The sequence below is a fragment of the Culicoides brevitarsis genome, chromosome 2, assembly GCF_036172545.1.
Source record: "Culicoides brevitarsis isolate CSIRO-B50_1 chromosome 2, AGI_CSIRO_Cbre_v1, whole genome shotgun sequence".
Classification (NCBI taxonomy): domain Eukaryota; kingdom Metazoa; phylum Arthropoda; class Insecta; order Diptera; family Ceratopogonidae; genus Culicoides; species Culicoides brevitarsis.
Window position 1 is genome coordinate 18,701,527 of NC_087086.1, and position 21,255 is coordinate 18,722,781.

Here is a 21,255-nt window from a genome sequence, read left to right on the forward strand (position 1 = left end):
TTTTTTGGCACGATTTTTTTATTTTTTTAACACTGATAAATTTTTATTTATTTTTTTTTAAATATTTAATAATATTTTTTAATTTATAAAATTTTTGTTGATATAAAATTTATTAAAAATTTAATATTTAAATTATTTGTAATAATGTTCCTCCTACAACTTTCCAGGTTAAAAACACGTCCACCCGCACCAACGATTCACTGCTGAATGATTGCACTGATGTTCCCTCTTGTTTTATTTTGTATGCATTTCGTGCAAGTGTTTCATACAACTTTTTATCATACGATATGGAGACATAAAGAGTTCCATACAAGCGTCGCGTACAAGTTAGATAGTGCATTTTAATTGGACTTGGATGAAAATTGAATGCAATTTATTGAAGAGAGCAGAAAAAGCCGGTCAAATAAATTGAGAGAGAGAAAAAAAGTAGGGGAAACAAAAATCTGTTCTCAATGTTGGACCATCTGTTGATTTTAGTTAAAATAGAAAAAGATTTTAATTAAATTGAATTAAAAATTGTTATTTTTAATTAAAAAATAATTAATTTTTTTATTTTATTTAATTCAATTTTTAATTATTTAAAAATATAAAAACTAGAAAAAGATTGAAATTAAAAAATTAAAATTTCGATGGTAGCTCCATCTAACTTTCGGTAGAAGAATCACAGTAAAATTATTTTTTTTACTATCAGAGGTAAAAGATATGATTTTAGATGAGGGTGAAATCTTTTATTTGCTTGTTGCACACTTGAATTGAATGGGAGGATAAATTTGATTAATGTTGTGTGCAATATGGTTTAATTAACTTCGATTTAAGCAAAGTTTGTTCTAACATTAAAAGGTCAAAAGGGTTGAAAAAGAGGAGAATTTCAAGTCAAAAAAAAATTTTTTTTTTCAAAATCAAGTTTTTGTAGTTTTAAGCTAAAAAAAGGCGAAATTAGACATAAAATGGCTTTGACACGGTTTTGATAAAAAAAAAACGATATCAAGTATTGCTCTTGATTTACTTTTCAAAAAAAAACTAGATCAAAAAGATTTTTTTACTATTTAAAATATATTTGTCTGTTAAGGGTGTTCCAAAAACTTATTTTGTTTCGCGTTTCCTCCCCCCTCATTTTTATCAAAAATGACTATGGGGAATATAGAAATTTTACATAGATTTTGAAATAGTTTTTCAAATTAAATGACTAAAAAAAATGTGTAAAATATTTAAAACTTCATTTTCGAAAAAAAATAAAAAAATAATAATTTGAGCCAAAAAATATTAGTAATAATTTTATAAAATTAACATAAATTTAAAAATTGTTTTCGCTTGTCTACGGTTTCGCTGGTTCTATCTCTTTGTCGTCTGCTTCGCCAATATCATGATTGAGCTCAGTGTCTTCAATTTCGTTTGAACGTATGAGGAAATTGTGTAAAGTAACACACGCACTAATCACATCGGTTGCCATTTCCGGTCCATCAACGTCAAAAAATTTTTTTTCAAAAATTTCTGCGCTCAATCGTTGGACGACCACTCGACAAATGCATTTTCTTCATTCATTTCTTCCAACTCTTCCGATATATGCGTTAACGAATCGCCTTTCGTGGTCACAAACGGCTTAGAAGAAGGTAAAGATCATGTAACAGAGACCCAGAAAGTCATAATTTTTTACCTTGCAGTACTACAGAATGAAATTTCTTTCTGTTTTAGAAGTAGGTCGAATTGTTGGCAGGACATATATTTCTGATGTGGCATTCGTCAATCGGGCCCACAATGCCAAAAATTCCAGATGGAAAGCAGCTTGAATTTCATCCATCCTTTGTGCGATTCAGCTATTCCGAACCTATCGCCGACAGCTTTGAATTTCTTCGACATAATTCTGAACTCCGTGCTGTTTTCTTGGTCCTCTGAGGGCTCTTTAAAAATAGTAAAAAAAGATGAAAAAATCAATAATATCAATAATACAATAACATTATTTATTATTCCCGCCTCCTTAATTTTTGAGGTCCAAAATAATGTGAAACATTTTTTGAAATTGTACTTGCCTAAATTTGTAAATTATGATTTTTAAGATTTTTTTAAAATAAACTTACATATATTCAAAACAATTCAATTTTTTCTTTCAAGAACAAAATTTCAAAATTATCAAAAAATTATTAGTAAATATTTGTATCTTTACTATTTTTATTTATCAATATAAAATATATATTATATTATTACTTTTCAATTTACTATTTGAACAAAAAATATGTGAAAAATGTATTGGAAAATTAAGAATAAGAATTTTTGAAAAAAAAATACAAAAAATTGTAATATTCAAATTCTGCTAAAATTTACTCATTTCCTGAATTAAAACTTCGATATGAATCACACTTTTTATCATTCATATTCACGAATAAGACAAATTAATGAAACAACAAAAATATCACTTTGAACGTAGGACGACCAATTATACATAATTGAACTCTTGGGTCAAACTAAACATCCATTCTCTGCATAAGATGTACCCATCATGACAAACAGAATTAAGTGACACTTGATCAGATCACACACTTTAACGAGCTAATATAGAAAAGAAGGGAGTTAGAACAATAATTAGACTTTATTACTTGATTCACACATTTCGAGAAAGAAAAAAACATAAAAAATGATAAAATCTGATTAGATAAAATTTTTATTGAATTAATGTTTTTAATTAAAGCTCATCTGCTCAACGAGTTCAGTCGATCGCGCGACTTTTATTGAAAAATTATTCAACTTCGAATGTGACTCAGATGCATTCAAACGTCAATAATCGCTTAGATTTCGGTCAAGGTTGCTTTTGATTTCATTTCATGTTCGTTTTTTGCACTTTTTTACGTTCTTTAGGACGACAACTACTGACAATGGAAGCAATTCATCCAAAGTCTTCAAGAAATCTCTTAATCAGTTCAAACATATCGAATTACGGAGTAATTATTTCCACATTTATCATTCGATACAAAAAAAAAATATAAACATAAACATTGTAAAAATGCATCGCGCTGCATTTTTTTAACACACAAACCAGTAACGAGTTACAACCACCAACGACTCATTGTTTCATTCACGTTAAAACATTATTTTTATAACGAATGCATGCACGATTCATAAAAATATCGCTACGCACGCAGACAACAATAACATCAAGTTCGTTAAAATATCATTAGTACGACGGAGGTACGGCAAAGAAACTCTTGTTGACTTAAAATCGAACACTTGTGTTGAGTTGCTCGTTGGATATAGACGTGTTTTTACTTATTTCATTATTATTTTACCTGTCGTGCTCGCGTACGTGAAACATTGAAACAAATATAGGGCGTTGGTTACTGCTTGATTGTCCAAAAAAAGCTAAAAAAATATATGAAAAAGGTGATTTTTTGATGAAAAAATTAATTAAAAAAATAAAAAATTTTTAAAAATAATTTTTAAAATAAAAAAAAATCAAAAAATTAACGAGAATGAGTGAAAAAATTATCAAACAGGTGGCAAAATTCTCATTAACGGTCAAGTGCAGTCAATCGAGTGACATTTTTATAAATAAAAAAATTAAAAATAATAAAATTCTTAAAATTTGAGAAAATTATTTTTAAAAAATCAACAAAAATTGAACGACTTTCGATTTCACTTTAAAATAAATTTCCAAAAAAAAACGTCGTGACATCAAGTGACGAACTTCATTGTGTTAGAGAGAACATATGTAACTAATTTTATATTACAAACAACTACAGCTTTGTGTAACCATGGAACAGAACGACAAACAAGTGAATTTCATCAGTGTGTTGTTATCGTTAAATATTTCTACCTGCAACGTTTTATTATGAAATAGATAAAAAAAATAATAATTCGTTAGTCATCGTAAAATAGTTATCTAGATACTTACAGACGACGATCTGATTCATGTCTCGTCTATTTTTTTAATAATTGACTGGAATTCCTTGTAAAAACGTAAAAAAATATGAAAAATAATAAAATGATCAAGTGACATTTTTAAGAATTTATTGAGTTATTGAGAAAAACGTGGTAAAAATTGCTTTGTGTAACGTGTTCTAAATTTCAAGAAGCAAAATAAGATGCAAATGAAGTAAAAAAGTAGTAATCAGGGCATTAATAAATGTGTGAATAATTGAAAACAATGCAAAAGTTGTTTATGTTCAAGAAATGTGCAACTTTAGAAAAAAATTATCTTAATTACTGTATTAGTCAGGCAGTTAAGTGGTACAAAAATGTAGTAATTGATGGCATAGTTGATGAAAAAGTTCTCATTGAATAATTTTTGAAATTAATTTTTGGATTAAAAAATTCATTATATTTTTTTAAATTAACTTCTCAAAAAAATTTTCAACAAAATTTTCTTCAGAAAAACAAGTTATGTGATAAAATCCGAATTTTGAGATTTTTTGTAACTTTAAATCAATTTTTGAGCAAGAAAAAAAAGCTTTACAAATTAATGAATTCTAACAAAAAAAAAAAAAATATAAATTTTTTTATAAACATATTTTTGTCAAAATTATCCTAAACTCATTCGATGTTTATCTTAAAAATTGAATTTATTTTTTTAATTTTTTATTTTTTTTTAAAATTGATTTTTTTTTTTTAATTTTTAAGAAAATTTTATTTGAACAAAGATACTTTGTTTAATGTTTATAAAAAGTAATAAAATTACAACAAAAAGTTCTTTTTTTGTCAAAATTTCTTAAAATCAAAAAATTTTTATCTCAATATTAGAGAAAAAAATTCTAAAATTTTATTTTGACGAGATACCTTTTCATAAAATTAATTAGATTTTGTACAAAACTTCATTGTTTCATGTCAAAATTTCAATACTTTTGTACATTTTAAAAACAAAAAAAATAATTTTGATGTCATCTTTAAGCATAAAACTTAAAATCCAAAGCTTCAACTCACGTATACGAGAATTAGTGAGAATTAACTGATCAAACAACGTGATCAAATTACAAAAATAAAAATGTTTTTTTCATCATACCACAAATATTTGTGCAACTTCAGCACTTGAAATCGAAGAACTTTGGAATATAACGGAAAGTCACTCGTTCGTCACTCAAAAAAGAATAAAACCAGCAAAAGTGTTGAACTTTCGTTTTTAAATCAATTTAATGAGTAATTACTCAAAGTATTGCACGAGTTTAATGACTTTTCGAATCCTAAATCGATTTTTCGGCCAAAAACCGCAAAATTGCTTATAAAAGTTATTCACCTTTGTATTGATTGATTGATTGACTTTCATGTCCGTACAATAAAGGAACGATTCCTTATGTAACTTCCATCAACAAAGGTGTGGCAATAAAAATATAACAAACTTAATTACTTCGAATTCCCTTCTTGCCCTAGAAAAATTGCTTTTATTGCATGATTTATTGAAGACCGTCACAAAAGTGTATCTGAAAAGACAAAAAAAAATTCATTCATCCAATTAAATTTATTTTTTGTATCATCGGGAGAGAGCGAGACTTATGAATGAACGTCGTCGTCGTTGTTTTTTGAGTCACGCAAGAGGTTACAAACGGTCATCAAACATCGTGATACTTAATTGACGAAATTAATGAAAATTATGCGTGAAGCGTGGTGCGAGAAACAAAGAGGAAGGATATTACTGCGTGATTTTAAAACATTTCCAGTGCGAGTTATTCATCGAACGGATGATTCGTCATGCACATGTAAACAATATCGATCGAATTTCTTATCAACATGCTGCTGATAAGATAAAACTTGAACCTTTCGCAAGAAAAAAAATAATAAACCTGTTACAATTTTTTAATTTCATTGTAAATTGAGACTCGTTGACTCATAATTTAATTTTTTTTCTTCCACAGGAATGACCTGAAGGTATCGAATGACGTCGTAATCGGAGATTCTGGCCGTTATAAGGGACTTGGACAATCATTGAAGCGTTAATCATGTAAATAAACAACCGCTCACACACAACCAGCACAAAAGTTTAAAGAGATATTCACATGTCGTTCGTCGTTGTCGACACAAAAGTAACAAAACCATAAAACTAAAACCTGTTTTCGCGGTAACGGATCGTTCGCGTGTGTTAGTGTTGAAAAAGAAGTTAAAAAGCCACACACCAATACCATTAAACTGCAAGAAAAAGAGTAGTTTGTGGTGCGATGTGGAGTGCAAGCGACACAAAACTCTTAAAAATCACGAAAAATAATAAAAATTAAAAGCAAAAAAAATATGGCGAACTCGTCGCCGCACAAATATCTCAGAAAAAATGCAAAAAACAGTGATAATAGGTGTAATTTTAGTCCGAAAATGAACAAATATCGGAGACAAACGAATATTTTGCTCGTTTTCATACTTGGGCTGAACATCAGTCTCGTGAATGGGCAGCAATCGTATCATAACCATCAAAATTGGCTGCGTGACAGAGATCCGAGATTCTATTCCAGAGAAGGGGTGGATTACAAGCCGCCAGATCCAGGAGATCCAAATTACAGGTAAGAACTTAATAGGTTGAATGACCTCATTTGTGGAATTTTAAAGATGAAACGGAAGGTGTTTACCGTTTTTTGGTTAATTTTGGGGAGATAAATTAATGAATGGAGAAAGGTGAAACTTTTTTTCGTGCTTTTTCGGTAATGAGCGTGCATGGAAGACTATGTAAAGACAATAATTGGACAAAAATGGACAATTGTAATTTACATTTAGATAAAATTTGATGGAATTTAGTATTTTCATGCAATTAGAGATGTTAATTTTAAAATTTTTGTTGAGAATTTCTCATAAAAAATTTATTTTGATTAAAATTTTAAGCTTTTAAAAGCTTGTTATACAAAAAAAATTAAAAATTTTATATAAAATCTGAATTTTAAGTGAAAAACTAAAAATTTTAAGTGAAAAATTTAAAAATTGATTTAATTTTCTTTAAACTTATTGAAAATTCTCAGAAAATATCAAAAAATCCTAAAATTTCCAGTAAAAAATTTAAAAATTACGATTAAAATCATTAGATTTTCGTTAAGTTTAGTAAAATTTTTCAAAATAACAATAAAAAATTTACTATTTTGATTAATTTTCTTACCAAAACTTCACTTAATGCCTTTGATCTTCTAAAGTCATAAAAAATGAAAAACTTGTCAAAAATTAACAAAAAAATAATTTTTCTTTACAGAACTTACGAATTTAACAATCGACGATATGGTTACTACCAACCAAATGGGTATGGCACTCAATATCCCGGTCAATCGCAACCCGGACAATACAACCCAAACAATCCACTTGGAGATGATCGCTTCAAATTTGATCCGGTAAGTGACTTACAAGCACGTTTTGAGAGTAAAAGTAACCCATTTCTCCGCTCGTCGATCAAGTGAAGCCACAAAGCGTGGAAATTATTGCAACAATGCAAGATGCCGTGCAATGGTTTTTAATTTCACTTTGAATGATGAGAAAAAATTACATTTTCTACGAAAACTAATGTTAATTTTTTATTTCCGTTCATTCGCAGAACAATCCGAACAACATTCAAACTCCCTTTCCCGGCGTTCTTGGAGGTTGGCGCGAAGATTTGCAAGGAAAACAACGCGAGGGCTCGTTATATCTCGAACGTGATATTTTTGTGACGACAAATTACGGGCAAGTTCAGGGATTTAAAGTGTATTTGTATGACGATCCCGACCCAAAGTCACTTTATCGACCATGGCATCATCAAATTGAGAAAGTTACGAAGGAAGTTCATGTTTTTCTTGGTATTCCGTATGCTTTGCCGCCGACGCATGAAGGGCGTTTCAAGCCTCCTCGCCCTCATAGGGGTTGGCAACTCCTTCAAGCAGTTGATTTTGGTCCTGCGTGCCCTCAACCCGTCATTTATACGGGCGCTACAAAGGGAATTCGCGACATGGACGAGGATTGTCTCTATTTGAACGTCTATTCGCCCAACACGAAATCCGGCGTGCCTCAAAAGTATCCCGTGATGATCTACATTCACGGCGGACATTTCCAAAAAGGTGCTTCCAATACATTTCCCGGGCATATCATGGCGGCATTCTATGATGTTGTCATCGTTACCATCAATTATCGTCTCGGTGCTTTGGGATTCTTATCGACAGCTGACGAAAACTCTCCCGGCAACTACGGGATTTTGGATCAAGCGATGGCGATTAAGTGGGTTCATGATAACGCCGAATTTTTCAACGGAGATCGGAATTCGATCACACTTTTTGGACCTGGAAGTGGGGCAGCATCCGCTGGATTGTTAATGGTAGCGCCCGCAACACGAAATATCGTTACAAAAGTCATCGCGCAATCGGGATCTGCTTTGGCTGATTGGGGATTAATTAATGACATGTGGCGCGCTCAAAACACGAGTCGAGTATTTGGACAACAAGTTGGATGTTCGATCGATACGTCATGGAAGTTGGTGCAATGTCTCCGTTTCGCAAGGAATGCTTATGAAATCGGAAATGCCGAGTTTCCGCCGCAAGTTGGATTTTTCCCGTGGGCACCAGTGATTGATTTTAACATTAGCTATCCGGGCGAAGATTGGTACGAGGGTTGGCGTGAACGGGATTGGCATTTTATCAAAGAAAGTCCCGAGGATTTGATCAAGAAACGCATGTTCAACAGAGGATTGCATTATATGAGTGGCGTGACGACCCAGGAAGCTGCCTATATGTTATGTGAGTAATTTTTTTTCTTTACTGAAATAAAAAAATAATTATTTTTTATTAAATTTTTAGTCGAAAACAAGACTTTGGGACCATATTTCGAGATAGATGAGAAATTTTTCGACCAAAAAGTGCGTGAACTTGTGTTGCGGTACAATTATACACTGAATTTGAACGGAACTTACGAAGCTATCAAATATATGTACACTCATTGGCCCGATCCGAAGAACAAAACTCACATCAGAGAGCAGTATATCAACGTAAATATTTTTTTTCTCCGTAAAAATGGCAAAAATTTAAATTTTTTGTACTCACAGCTACTTTCTGACTTCCTGTATCGCGCTCCAGCGGATCACATGTTGAAACTTCTGGTCGAACAAGGTGTCCCGTGTTACAGTTACGTCCTCAACACAACCGTTGAAGGTCTTAAATACCCCGAATGGCGCAAATATACGCACGACAACGAATATTTCTTCCTCAGCGGCGCTCCTTTCATGGATGTCGAGTTCTTCCCGAAGAAATTGCGACTCGATCGAACGATGTGGACCGATAACGATCGCAATATGAGTCACTTTTTCATGAAAACGTTCACAGATTTTGCGAGATATGGCAATCCAACGCCTCAACAAGTGCTTGGGTTGTACTTTGAAAAGGCTGGAAATGGAGAGCTGAAGTATTTGAACCTTAATACGACTTACAACTCGACGATAATGATGAATTATCGTCAAACTGAGAGTGCTTTTTGGACGCAGTATTTGCCGACGGTTGTTGGGATGCTTGTACCAACGTATCCGCCATCCACAGAGTTTTGGTGGGAGCCACGAGAACCCCTGCAAATCGCTTTTTGGAGTATGACGGGCACGTGTTTGTTCCTGATGGCGATCGTTGTCATCAGTTGTATCTTGTGGCGGAATGCTAAGAGGTACGGTGAGGTATGAGGGATAAATTTTGCCCCTAAACCATATTTTTTCGGAATTTTTTTATGCAAAATTATCACTTAACATCAGTTTTTATTCAATTTTCTCATGATTTTTACTTTTCTTTGTAGGGAAGCCGACCAATACTATGAAAACGATCTCTACATGGTTGAAAATCCCGATGCTGAACGCATGGATAACGGCATCGATAACACAACTATCGCCTCTCAACCGCTAAAATCACGCGAAAATGTCTACGATTTCCGCGACACACCCACGCCAGCAACAAAAATGACAAAAACTGCCGAAACGGCGTCAATGCGATCGCCCAGCTCGCTCTCCAACACCCAAACAACCAAATTCGGCAGTCAAGGATCTCTTCGAAGTGCCATTTCTCTCAAAGACTCGTCCACAATGTCTCCCATTGGCACACTGGAAAAGGGTAGCAGCAAATATTCCGAGCGTGGCATCGACACGGATTCACGTACGAACAGCAGTAATGGTCGTTACGACGACAGTAGTCGACTTATTGCGAAATCCAAGGAGAATATTGTCTCAACGAATCCGCATGGAGACTCACAACGCCCCTTGAGACCCGTTGCAGCAAATAGACGTGTCAATAACAGCAGCAAAACCCACCTGATAGACGGCATTCCGCAAACAGAAGTCTAAATCGCGCAAAAAAGTCACATTACTTAATAGTTAGTTTTAAGCATTTAACGATGACGTAGCTTTAAAAATGTTTTTCGTACTAAATATGATAAGATTACTTGTAGAAATCGAGCTTTTAAGTAGATTTTAAGTTTATTTTTAAGGAAAAAACTTGTAAATATCCAATTGTGTCTTGTCTCAATTGTTCCAAAAGTGTCTCCGTCCATTTGTTAGTTCTTAAGTCGCGTTAAGTTGACGTAACGTCACTTAACGTTTCCATTAGTTCGTAAGAAAAGAGAAAATTTAGGCCAAATTGTGCAAATATTTTAAGAAATTTATTAGATTTAATTTTTTAAATAAGTCAGTAGCAAAATAATTTTTTAACGGATAAAAATTTGAAATGACAGATGTCAGAAAATTTAAAAATTTGGGAAAATTTAATTATTTTTGAATTTTTTGTTAATTTAATAACGTAAAATTCAAAAATTATTCAAAATTTAGACAAATTTCAAAAATTAATTTTTTGACATCTGTCATTTCAAAAAAAAAAAACATCCGTTAAAAAAGTTACTTGCTCATTCGGTAAAGTGCTTCTAACGTGAATGAAACGCAATTAATTCATAATCTTGTAAATAAAATTTTGATAAATCGTAATTGACAATTGATTAGATGTAAGTCCATTAAGTTTAAAGTAATTTTATCACAAAAGTCCTATAAATATTTTTTTGTTTTTACCGTTTTAGTATTAAAGTTGGTAGTTTGTAGATAGATAAGTAGCGGTAATCTTGTTTTTTGTGACGTAAAACGTCATATTTTTCTGATAAAAAAATAAATACAAAGTAAGCAAAAGTTTAAATATTTGAGTAAGAAATACAATTAAGGCGAGATAACAAATAATTTTTTGTTGATTTGTAAATTTTCATTATCATGAGACGAAATTAGTGAGAGATAAAAATATTTTTTTATACAATGAATAAAATAAAGAGAAGATTTTTCATATAAAAAAATCGCATTTTTCGTCTTGATACAATTAAAAACTTTATTATTTAACAACCTTGAACACTTTTTAGACTAAAAACATTTAAACGGCAACTTTAACGCAAACGGCGCATCTCGAAATTTCGATGGCGGATTCGGTGTGTGGCTCGGCGCCAGTTTCCTGCTTGATGACAGCTTCGATTTTCTCGACGGTTTCTTTGACAACTGCCTCGACGGGGTCTGCGGGTGCCTGTTCGGCGATCATCCACGAGGATTTGTGACTTTCAAGCAAGTTGCAGGAGTTTTTGGAGGGATTGCATTCGATAAATAATGGATTGTGGAATTCCTTGAGGCAAGATCCAGCGTTGGCGAGATTTTGTTCGCCAAGGGACGAGTCCTAAAAAATAATTTAATAATTTTTTTGTGATTTTAATTAATTTTTTCACTTACCAAATAGGAATATCCGATCCACATATCATCCCATCCAGCGGGACATTTGGGAATTTCTGTCGATTGACTGTGAACAGCAACAACTGCGGATGGAACATCGCAAACAACACACCGAGAAATGATATTTTGAGCAATTTCTTGGGTCATTGGTTCACTTCCGATTGTTCCGTTTGCCAAAAGCCAGTAGGAGCGGTCGTTTCGTTGTCCAATCTTGCATTGACCTTCAATGTCGCATGTAGCTGAGATGCTTGGCATGAAACTCTTTACACAAGAACCAGATGATCCCAAGTCAAAGTTCGAAGCTTGTCCGTTCGTTTCGAGTTTCATCAAGGAATAACCTTCCCAAAGCTTGTTTTGACCGATGGGACATTGCGGGATGATCGTATTTTGACTGTGGATGGCAATAACTCCCGCTGCTTTGGTCATGAAGATTTGAGATGGCTCGATGGCGGCATTGGCATCAGCTGAGTATTTATTTTCCATTCCTTGTTTGCATGGACAATCCTTTCCGCATGAACATCCTCCAGCTGAAGCAGCTCCGCCGCATGATCCAAGAAGGGAATCTTGAGCATTGAGGGTTTCGGGACAGATGGGTTGATAGATAACTTCTCCTGGAGGTCCGGGAGGTCCTTTTTAAAGTAGAAGCTGTGAAAAAATATTTTTAAAAAAATATTAAAAAGTCTTACCTTGGGGTCCTGGAGGTCCTGGCGGGCAATCACAGTTTCCAGCAGCAGGTTCTTCCTTATTTTTCTTTGCTTTCTTCTCGTTTTTCATTTTTCCCTCTTTTGCCATTTTTTCGCCCTTCTTTGAAGCTTTCTCAGCTTTTATGTTTTCCTTATTTTCCTCCATTGCGGGCTCTTCTTCTTCGACAGGAGCTTCAGCTTCGACTTTTTCTTCGTTTTTGGCGTTGTATTTTTCATTTTTTTGATTTTTTTCTTGTTTACCGCCTTCATGCTTTCCTCCTTTTACTTTCTTTTCGTTTTTGCCGCCTTTTCCATTCTTACCTCCTTTTTGTTTGGCAGCTGAAACCTCAGCTACGACAATACAAATTACCAAAAGTAAAATAAGACTGAAAAATAATTATCTTAATTAGCTTTTTTATCAACACTTTGCACAAATGAACGTCAGTTATCCATTTTTTTGCATTACATAATAAAAATTTATTTTTTTTTTGCATTTTTTTCATATAAAAAATTATCTCAAACTTTTTTTTTCACTTTTTTTTCTTACCCTTGTTTAATTCTCATCTTTTATTTTTTTTTCGTTATCAAGTAGATTAAAATTCGATTAAAAATTATTACAAAAAAAAAACTTCCTAACACCTGAACGAACAAATCAAGACTAATATTGTGACTTCCGAGTGTCCCTTCTTTTAACAGCTCGCCTTTCAGTGTATTGGAAAGAAAGACGCCGTGTAGAGCAAATTAAAATATCTTATCTCGCCAACTACTAACGAACGACGATTGACGAACGAGTGGAAGAAAACAAGATAACAGCAGATTTGGAGTCGTGTACTTCTCATATTGGACAGTTTTGTTTTCCATTTTTTGCGTAAAAGCCTTTTTCTCGGCATTTCTTGTTTGTTTACAGATTTTGCCGGCCACATGTTTTCATTGCATCATTGCAGTTTTGGAAGATAAAGCACATTGTTGCGAAAAATCTGCAGTTTTTTTTACGTGTTCAAATAGCGAAACAGAGGCATTTGATGGACAGATAGAGAGATGCAAGGCACATTCGGCGGATTTATTATCAAAATATTTGGTTAAGTGATAAGGGGTGACATGACGTGCGAGAAAAAAAATGAATTTAGATGGAATTCGAATGTTTAATGTGTTAGTGCGTCAAGTTCTTGATGCGAAATTGATAAAAAAAAATATGATATGCGTAACACAGAAAAATGCCTTGCGATGAGATTTAAAAAAATAATAGAGCGCTTTTTAGTTAAAATTAGAAAAAATAATTTCAAAAGAACATTTTTTTTCAAATTAGGATTTTTAGATATTTTTCATTTGAATTTTGGGCTATCATGAATTTCATTTTTTTTTTTCTTTTTAATTTCACCAAAAATCGAGCAGATTTGAACAGAAATGAACTTCAGAATTAATATTTCTTTACTTTTAGCTTTAAAATCGATCAAATTTGGATTGAAATTTGACTTGAAAATTCCTCAAATTTTTATTTTTGAAAATTTTTCCAACTCGATTTTTTTTTTGTATTTTTTTTTTTTTTTTGTTTTGTAATAAAATTTATTTCATCTTCATAAAAATTATTTTTTGTAGTAATAAGGCCATTCCAAATTTTCTTCCGATGTTTTTGTCCCAAAACATTTTTTTCAAAATGATGGGGGGGGTCAGAATAGAAAAAAAAGTTTTGAAATACTGTTTTATAAAAAATGCCAAAATTTTAACAAATTTTGGTCTTTCATGAATATTTTAAATCTTTTTATAGTACCTACATTGAAATTCGATGATTTAAAATTGATCTGAAAGTGAAAGTATTTTAAGTTGAAAATTTTAACAAAAAATTTTCATAAAAATAACCGTCAAAAATTTTTGAAAAATAATTTTTAGGAAATATTTTTAGAGAAGAAAATTCATGTAAAATTTCGATTTTCAACACAAAAAATTTTAAAAATTGAAAATATTTTAAAAAATTTTTGAAAATTCCTTGAAAAAGTAAGGAAAATGACCAAAAAATGATCAATTTTGATGAAATTTTTAACTTTTCTTCGGATTTTCGGCTTTTGAAATGGGGCAGGGGACAAAAACATAGAAAATAATTTGGAGCGGCCTAAATTGTTCCAAATTTATAATTATTTTTTCAGTTTAGGTTCAAGTTCATGTTTCAATTTCAGTTGAACCAAAAAGTAGCAATTTTTCTAAAAGAACGCCTTTCATTTCATCACTTAATGAGACACAGAAATTCTTAAAAGCCTTGAACCATATGACTCAATGCAAAGATTTTTGCTCCCGAATGCAAAAAAAAAGTTATGTGGCCATTCGTAATTGGATTTTCTTCTTATCTTTCACAAAAAAACTCTTATTTGCACAAAAAAAAGTAAAATAAAACATTTTGTCACATTTTAAACATCAATATAAGTTTTGCTTTATTTTAACATACAATATATCTAAATTTTCTCCTCGTTAAAAATCTTGCTAAAAATTCACTTTTAATATCAAAAATACATCTCTTTCTTAGTACGGACAAAGTTTTTTTGTTAAGTTGCATTTTTATTTTTTGTGTTTTGATGACTTACAATGCTATTGTGCACGAATAATATGCAAAATATTGGCCATGAAGCGTATGAATTGTTCATGTTCCGGTGTCATTGTGATTCTCTGTGATTTAATGCAATTCTACGCTAATACTTGTAAAATCGGTGTTCAATTAAACTCTTCTCCGTTATTGTTAAATGCAATTTTTCAAAATATTGAATAAAAAAATGTTTAATAAAAGGCACGAACATTAAGAAATCGACAAAAATCACTTTTTTACAGGTTAATACGTTGTTATAGTTGCTACCGTTGGGACACTTTGCACTGTCGTCACTTGTTCAACAGTTCGACTTCCCTGCGCAATGGCTCCCGATTGCACCAATTGCCACTTCAAGAAGGTCTCATAGCCATAAATCACCATTGCCAGAAATCCGAAGAAGCCGGCAACCACATAGGCAGTTGGATAAAAGGTCACAGCGAGACACGACGCGATCAAATACATCAAAGTCCACACCGCATAAAACCCGAGTTCGATTTTGAGCCATGGAATCCGGAAAAATTTCTCAACGACGTGAAAAATGTAAAAAATGAGCATCAAACCGCTGAACCAGAACCCGCACATGGCGACAAAATTGAAAAATTCACCGCGCGAATGGTGACTGTACTTTGAGCACTCGATGCAGATGAATCCGAGCAAGTTTAGCACGATGACAGTGGCTTTCAGGATACCGGGGATCGTTTTGATGTACAACTTGTCGAACCGAATTTGCGGCGAAACAACTGTTCGGGTAGCGGTTTGTGTCGTCGTGACTAAAAAAAAAATCAAAAAATTAATAATTTTTTTTTTTACAGAAAAATCGAAGAAAAACTCACCATTTGTTAATCCAGGAGCAGTTTGATTTGCCATTTTTGCTTAAAAAGAGGTTGTTAACGGTTAAAACTGAAAAAAAAAATGAAAAAAATTTTTAAACAATCATCATGGGACAAAAATAAATTCTAAACTAAATTTATGACAACGACAATACAATTGAACGACCAAAAAGAGAGCTGGAGAGAGAAATTGATGTTAATTAATTAGAATCAAGCGTTTTGTGTGGCAGTTCTGGATTAATTAACGTAACATTGTTTATTTTTTTAGTCGAAGAGGGGCGTTTATTCACTTCTCACTTTTATTCGATGACAGATTTTGTTCGAAATTGAGCTAAATGTCTCTAAATTCGTTAAATTATTTTTTAATATTAATTTTATTAAAAATTGTAAAGTGTGAAAACGTCCCACACACTCGCGATATTTCATAATTTTTGGCCATTCTTATCAAAACAATTCATTTAAAATTTTTATTTTTGCTTTTTTTCAGGTTTTCTTGTCTTTCGGTGCAAAATTTTTCATGAAAATCAATAAAAAGCGCTTTTGTGAATTTCGCGCCTACTTTTTCAAGACCAAATTTAACATGAAAAAGTTATCAGACAACATGCCATTACCATTAAATCAAGAAACACAAAAAAAAATTGTTAATCATGTGTTTCCGATTCTTTTCATGAATGCACGAACGATGTAATAATAAATTTGAAATCATCAAGTCGGCTGCCTAGACAAGTGTAAGACGTTCTCGTAACACACGATAACGCAATCAAATACAAAAATAGGTATGAATGAGTGTGAATCACCGTATTGTTATTGCAATTCAGCTACGAAAACCAGCAATTAGCACTTTTCGAGTAGAAATCATGCGAGAAGTGCCTCAGTGAGATTTTTTAATGAGCTTGCTTGACAACTTTATCGAAGGTCAAGAGGTAATAAATTCAAAAAAATTCTCATTTCATCATTTTATCGGGTTTTGATAAAATTTTTTTACAGATTAGCAATCCAACAGGTCGTAAAAATGGTAGTTTCCCGAAATAAAAGTGAAAATGGTGTCACAGATTTTCATCTATGGTCTATTTTTTATGTTAAAAATAGAATTGCACTTGAATGAAGTCACTTTCTACTACGTGAAAAGTTGTTCTCGGTGATTTTCTCCAGCTGGTTGCTTACCTTTGGACTAGATAGCTGTATGAAAAGTTGAAAAGTTTCACAGAAAACTTGTTGATTCGATGACTTTTTCGGAAAATATAAAATATTTTCTTCCGAAATTGACGCAAAATGCAAGTAAACAAATCGAGACTCGGACTACTACTACTAAAACTACCGTACAAAATGTGAGAGAGCGAGCTGTTATTCAATGGAATTATGTTTTAACTGCCGTGTCAAGTGATGTGTGATAGATGTATGTAATTATATGTGCTGCATGTGTGTTAGTTAGGGAGAAATTTCGTTGCGAGCCGCTTTTGTTGCATATTTTGAAGCTTGGTAACGGTAAAAGACGTTATTTTTGTAAAATTTAGAAGAAATTTATTAGTTTTTTGATGATTTTTAAAGATTTAATAAAAATTTTCGATTTTTTTATTGAAAGGAAGAATGTAAAAGTCACAAAAAAGATAAAATGAAAGTTTTCGGAATTGATTATTTGTTCAGGAAATGTTCACAAGGCTCTTGAATGATAAATTATTCAATAAAAAAGGTAAAAAGACAATAAAAATCGATTAGAAGGAAGCTTTGAATAGAATAAATGTAATAAAGAATTATCGATAAAGTGATTTTCTATGAGGATATGGAGTTCAAGAACCTTGTGACAAAAAAAGTATGAAAAAAACATTTTTTCGACAAAATGTTTGATACATTTTGTACAAAATGAGCCAATTTTAATAATATTTTTGGTAAATTCAAAAAATAAATTTTTAATCAAATTAGAATAATTTTGAGCGTTAATTAATTTTTTTCTTCAAAATTTGAATTTTTAAATTTATTATTTTTTTTTTTTGTTTGAAATTTTAATTAATTAAAATTAATTAATTATTTTTTTAAAAAAATATTTAAAATTAATCAAATATAATTTTATTGATTAATTAAAAAATTTTTTAAATTAAAAATTAAATTAATTATTTTTTAATTTAGAATTATTTAAAATTATTTTGCCTAAAAAAATTTCCAAATTCCTTTTAATAAATTTTTTTCTTAAATTTCATAAAATTTCAACCTAATTTGAACTTGCCTGCCCTTGAGACTACTATGATAGTCATCAAGTCGTAAAAAGTGAGAAAATAGAAAAAGCGACATAAAATTTCTTGTTCTTCCTCCCTTATCATCGACGCGTTTCAAACTGATCTTTGACCGCTTTAATTGCGAGTCGACTTTTCTGAAGAATGTTATGCACGGTAACGATCACGTTAAGGGTTGAAGGATGACTTTGCGGAACATTTCCTGTAATTTATGGAAAAAAAACCTGAATTTGCATCCCTGATGATCGTGATATTTTTATTTCCGTCTTATCTTACCAAGTAAAAAAATCATAAAAATAAAATTAAAGCTTGGCACCTTACAAAATTTAATATATTCTAATATAAAAATATCGCTAATCACTAAGTAGCACAATGGCATCTTCAAATTTTCTGTCGTGGTCTTTTTTCTCTGCGAGGATTTTACCGAAATCCAAAACGTTTTCGGTGTCATAGAAGCTTCCCGTGTCCCAATGATGTGCCATCTCCACAATTTCCGCATTATGAATGGAATCTTCGTGAAAAGCGCCCATTAGCGTCAAGCCTCTTATCGTATTTGACTTGATCCGACTGATGTAATCGAGATCGTCGTCGCGTTTCAGTCGCAAAATCTTCGAAGGGCGTCCTGCAGTCATTTTTAACTCTTCTTTGTGGTTCGGCACATGATGACGAGCTTCAACTTCAACCGCAGTGTTCATATTAACGTTCAATTTCATGATCCAGGTGACAACGAGGAAGCAAACAGCGTTCATGGGGAAGGCCCGAATGAGTGTTGAGCCTAAACCGCGCGTAAAAAGTCGCCATCCCTCAGATTTGTAACTTTTTTGCAAGCAATCCCAATAACTTTTGTACTGCGTTGTCGCATTAAAGCCATCAACTTGCATGCGTGTCTTGATAACGTCAATGGGGAAGGACACGAGCCATGAAAAAACTCCCGCGAGACCTCCAGCCATCAAAATATGGGCTGATGAGGCGTGTTTCTCTTGCACCATGAGCTCGTAAGCGACAAAATAACTCGAAAATCCTAAAATTAAACAAAAATTTAAGTAATTTCAACGAATTTCATGCAAAAAATTAACCTTACCGGGCAAATCTCTCGCTGCTGTAATGCCTAAACCCTTGAAAATCCCTCTCGTTCCCTTATTTTTCCAAATGTGCATCATACAATCAATCGGTCCTTTTGTCTTTTCAATGCCTTTGATGTTGTCCTGCAACTGTAACCGCGTTTTTACGAGTTCCATTGGCGAACAGACCACACTTTGTGCAACGCCTGCCGCACATCCCGCCATAAAATGCGCATTTAGTGAATCCGGGTTTGTGTAATTCTTTTGTACGTTCCCGTAAACGCCAAAAACGATCCCATTAACGAACGCAACGCCAGCAATCGGCGACCCAATGCCTTTATACAAGCCACGTAACGATTCTTTTGCAACAATTGTCCTCAAACAATCAAAAGTCCCGCGGTATCTCGGATTACGGGGATCTTGTGTCTGTAAATGGACTTTAACAGTGTCAAATGGATGACCAACGAGCACGCCAGCGCAACCTAAAAACAAAAAAAAATCATAAAAATTTGCTCATAAAATTCATCAGACGTCAGATAACCGCGAATTTTTTTTTGGTAATTAACCTTAATTTTTGATTTTTTTTTTTTTCATGAAATTCTTACCTCCTATGCATCCTGCGACGAAATCCAGCGCCATTCTTAAGCAGTTTTTGATAATAAATTAATGTATAAAATTAAGTTTAAGTTTACAATACTGTTCAATGCTGAAAATAAAAGAAAAAAAAAGATTTTTAATTAAAAAAAATATTAAAATGAGGTTAAATCATATCAAGTGACCATTCTTCATCATAAAAATTGCGATTCTAGAAAAAAGTTGTAATTAATTGATGTAACAAAAACGCAAAAAATTATGCTGTTATCACGAAAAAAATAATAATAATAAAATTTAACAGTGAAATTATTTTATTGGTTTATTATTGTTAATTTTTTTAAAGGAAAAATTTATTGTTTTAAATTTCGAGTTATAAAATTTTTAATTTTGTCTTTACGATTAATGACCTGATGATTTGAAGCATTTTTAATCGATAAGAAGAGTGGATGTGGCATGATTTTTTTTTTTTCAAATTTTTAATTTTTATAGAATTTTTTTTATTTATTAAATTAAAAAATTAAAATTTCTAAAGTAAATTAATTTAATGAAGAATTTAAATTTTTTATTAAAAAAATATTTATTTTTATTATTTATTTTTTTAACTAAAATTTTTCTTTTATCTAAAGATATATTTTTTTAATTTTATTAATTTTTAACATTTTTTTCTAAGATATCTGATTTAAAATATTTTTTTTTACTTTATGAAATTTTTGTAGAAAAAAAATTTTGAAACAAATAAATAATAAAATTAATTAAAGTAATAAAAAATTATTATTTGAAAAAATAAAATTAAAGAAATAATTTTTAAAAAAATATTATTAATTAAAAAATAATTATTGAAAAAAAATATTCAAAAACTTTTTTCTAAATTTGCATTAATTAATCTTAATTTTAATATATTTTTAAAAAGGAATTAAAAATTCAATAAAAATGTATATAAAAAAATTTAATTAAAAAAAATAATAAATTTATTTAAAACTCACCTTTGTTTTTCACAACAAATTTTAAGTCACTCAATATTAAATATTGATCGAAATCTATTCAAATTTCTCCACAGTTTATTTAATCTTTAGTTTTGTACTTCTTGTTCGATGATGAAATTAAATATTAATTATTTTCGAGAAAGTAGATTGTATTTATTTGTAAATATTTTGATAATTCAGCAAAATTTATTATTAGACTATGATGTATCAATTTTCAGCTCAGCTTTACTTTGTTGTTTGATGATCAACAAAATTATCATTGTAAAAGTTTTCTTTTCTTCTAAATTGGCAATTTAACCTTGTTTTGAATTATGTTTCTTAGAATTTGTATTTATTTATTGAGAGCACGAGTTATTTTCCATTATTTATTTTTTTTTAATGAAAAGTTCCGATTATTTAATTCGAGATTCCGCTCCAAAATCTTTTTGTTTATTGATTTTGTTTCCTCTTAGCTTATTATAAGCTATAATAATTATTTTCTACTAATTATTGTTAATGATTATTATTTATGTAGAAATTTTCAAATATTTTATTTTTTGTTATCAGCAAGTAGTAGAATTTTTTGAGAACCTTTCCGAGAAACGAATCAACAGTTACTGACTTGAATCTTCAAAAATTTGCATACTTTTACTCTTCTCTTCAGGCACGATCGGATCTTCCTTTATTCATTCA

At 31.3% G+C, this 21,255-nt stretch overlaps 4 protein-coding genes across 6 annotated transcripts; 1 reads left to right on the top strand and 3 right to left on the bottom strand.

The window, feature by feature from the left end:
- The first annotated feature begins 3,245 nt into the window (after positions 1-3,245).
- LOC134829477 (acetylcholinesterase) lies at positions 3,246-10,621 on the top strand. Of its 2 annotated transcripts, none has more exons than XM_063842554.1 (7): positions 3,246-3,372; positions 5,835-6,467; positions 7,142-7,277; positions 7,478-8,648; positions 8,709-8,896; positions 8,954-9,558; positions 9,685-10,621. In XM_063842554.1, the coding sequence occupies exons 2-7, from the start codon at positions 6,205-6,207 to the stop codon at positions 10,223-10,225; spliced, it is 2,904 nt and encodes a 967-aa protein (XP_063698624.1). In that variant the 5' UTR covers positions 3,246-3,372; positions 5,835-6,204; the 3' UTR covers positions 10,226-10,621. The 2 variants fall into 2 exon arrangements, with proteins under 2 accessions (XP_063698624.1, XP_063698625.1); XM_063842555.1 differs by lacking the exon at positions 3,246-3,372 and adding an exon at positions 3,987-4,023.
- Positions 10,622-11,216: 595 nt separating this feature from the next.
- Positions 11,217-13,005, bottom strand: LOC134831737 (collagen alpha-4(IV) chain-like). The gene is made up of 4 exons (XM_063845543.1): positions 12,863-13,005; positions 12,319-12,701; positions 11,633-12,261; positions 11,217-11,579 (listed from the first exon to the last, which is right to left on the bottom strand). The coding sequence occupies exons 1-4, from the start codon at positions 12,877-12,879 to the stop codon at positions 11,286-11,288; spliced, it is 1,323 nt and encodes a 440-aa protein (XP_063701613.1). The 5' UTR covers positions 12,880-13,005; the 3' UTR covers positions 11,217-11,285.
- Positions 13,006-14,841: 1,836 nt separating this feature from the next.
- Positions 14,842-17,085, bottom strand: LOC134830747 (CKLF-like MARVEL transmembrane domain-containing protein 4). The gene is made up of 3 exons (XM_063844319.1): positions 16,882-17,085; positions 15,721-15,787; positions 14,842-15,657 (listed from the first exon to the last, which is right to left on the bottom strand). The coding sequence occupies exons 2-3, from the start codon at positions 15,752-15,754 to the stop codon at positions 15,131-15,133; spliced, it is 561 nt and encodes a 186-aa protein (XP_063700389.1). The 5' UTR covers positions 15,755-15,787; positions 16,882-17,085; the 3' UTR covers positions 14,842-15,130.
- An 808-nt stretch (positions 17,086-17,893) lies between these two features.
- Positions 17,894-21,151, bottom strand: LOC134830259 (mitochondrial basic amino acids transporter). Of its 2 annotated transcripts, XM_063843678.1 has the most exons (4): positions 20,584-21,151; positions 19,612-19,712; positions 19,027-19,488; positions 17,894-18,966 (listed from the first exon to the last, which is right to left on the bottom strand). In XM_063843678.1, exons 2-4 carry the CDS (start codon positions 19,643-19,645, stop codon positions 18,299-18,301), a joined length of 1,164 nt encoding a protein of 387 aa, XP_063699748.1. In that variant the 5' UTR covers positions 19,646-19,712; positions 20,584-21,151; the 3' UTR covers positions 17,894-18,298. The 2 variants fall into 2 exon arrangements, with proteins under 2 accessions (XP_063699748.1, XP_063699750.1); XM_063843680.1 differs by lacking the exon at positions 20,584-21,151 and having other exon boundaries at positions 19,612-19,733.
- Positions 21,152-21,255: the final 104 nt, after the last annotated feature.

Excerpts from the sequence above, each read along its gene's own strand:
- LOC134829477 (XM_063842554.1), top strand. The coding sequence starts at position 6,205 with ATGGCGAACTCGTCGCCGCACAAATATCTCAGAAAAAATGCAAAAAAC. Across the intron at positions 8,897-8,953 it reads TCAGAGAGCAGTATATCAAC|CTACTTTCTGACTTCCTGTA; the intron begins GTAAATATTTTT and ends TTGTACTCACAG. Across the intron at positions 9,559-9,684 it reads TTGTGGCGGAATGCTAAGAG|GGAAGCCGACCAATACTATG; the intron begins GTACGGTGAGGT and ends TTTTCTTTGTAG.
- LOC134831737 (XM_063845543.1), bottom strand. Across the intron at positions 12,262-12,318 it reads AGGACCTCCAGGACCCCAAG|GACCTCCCGGACCTCCAGGA; the intron begins GTAAGACTTTTT and ends TACTTTAAAAAG. Across the intron at positions 11,580-11,632 it reads GGATCGGATATTCCTATTTG|GACTCGTCCCTTGGCGAACA; the intron begins GTAAGTGAAAAA and ends ATTATTTTTTAG.
- LOC134830747 (XM_063844319.1), bottom strand. The coding sequence starts at position 15,754 with ATGGCAAATCAAACTGCTCCTGGATTAACAAATG. Across the intron at positions 15,658-15,720 it reads TGCTCCTGGATTAACAAATG|TCACGACGACACAAACCGCT; the intron begins GTGAGTTTTTCT and ends TTTTTTTTTTAG.
- LOC134830259 (XM_063843678.1), bottom strand. The coding sequence starts at position 19,645 with ATGGCGCTGGATTTCGTCGCAGGATGCATAGGAG. Across the intron at positions 19,489-19,611 it reads CGTCGCAGGATGCATAGGAG|GTTGCGCTGGCGTGCTCGTT; the intron begins GTAAGAATTTCA and ends TTTTGTTTTTAG. Across the intron at positions 18,967-19,026 it reads AGCAGCGAGAGATTTGCCCG|GATTTTCGAGTTATTTTGTC; the intron begins GTAAGGTTAATT and ends GTTTAATTTTAG.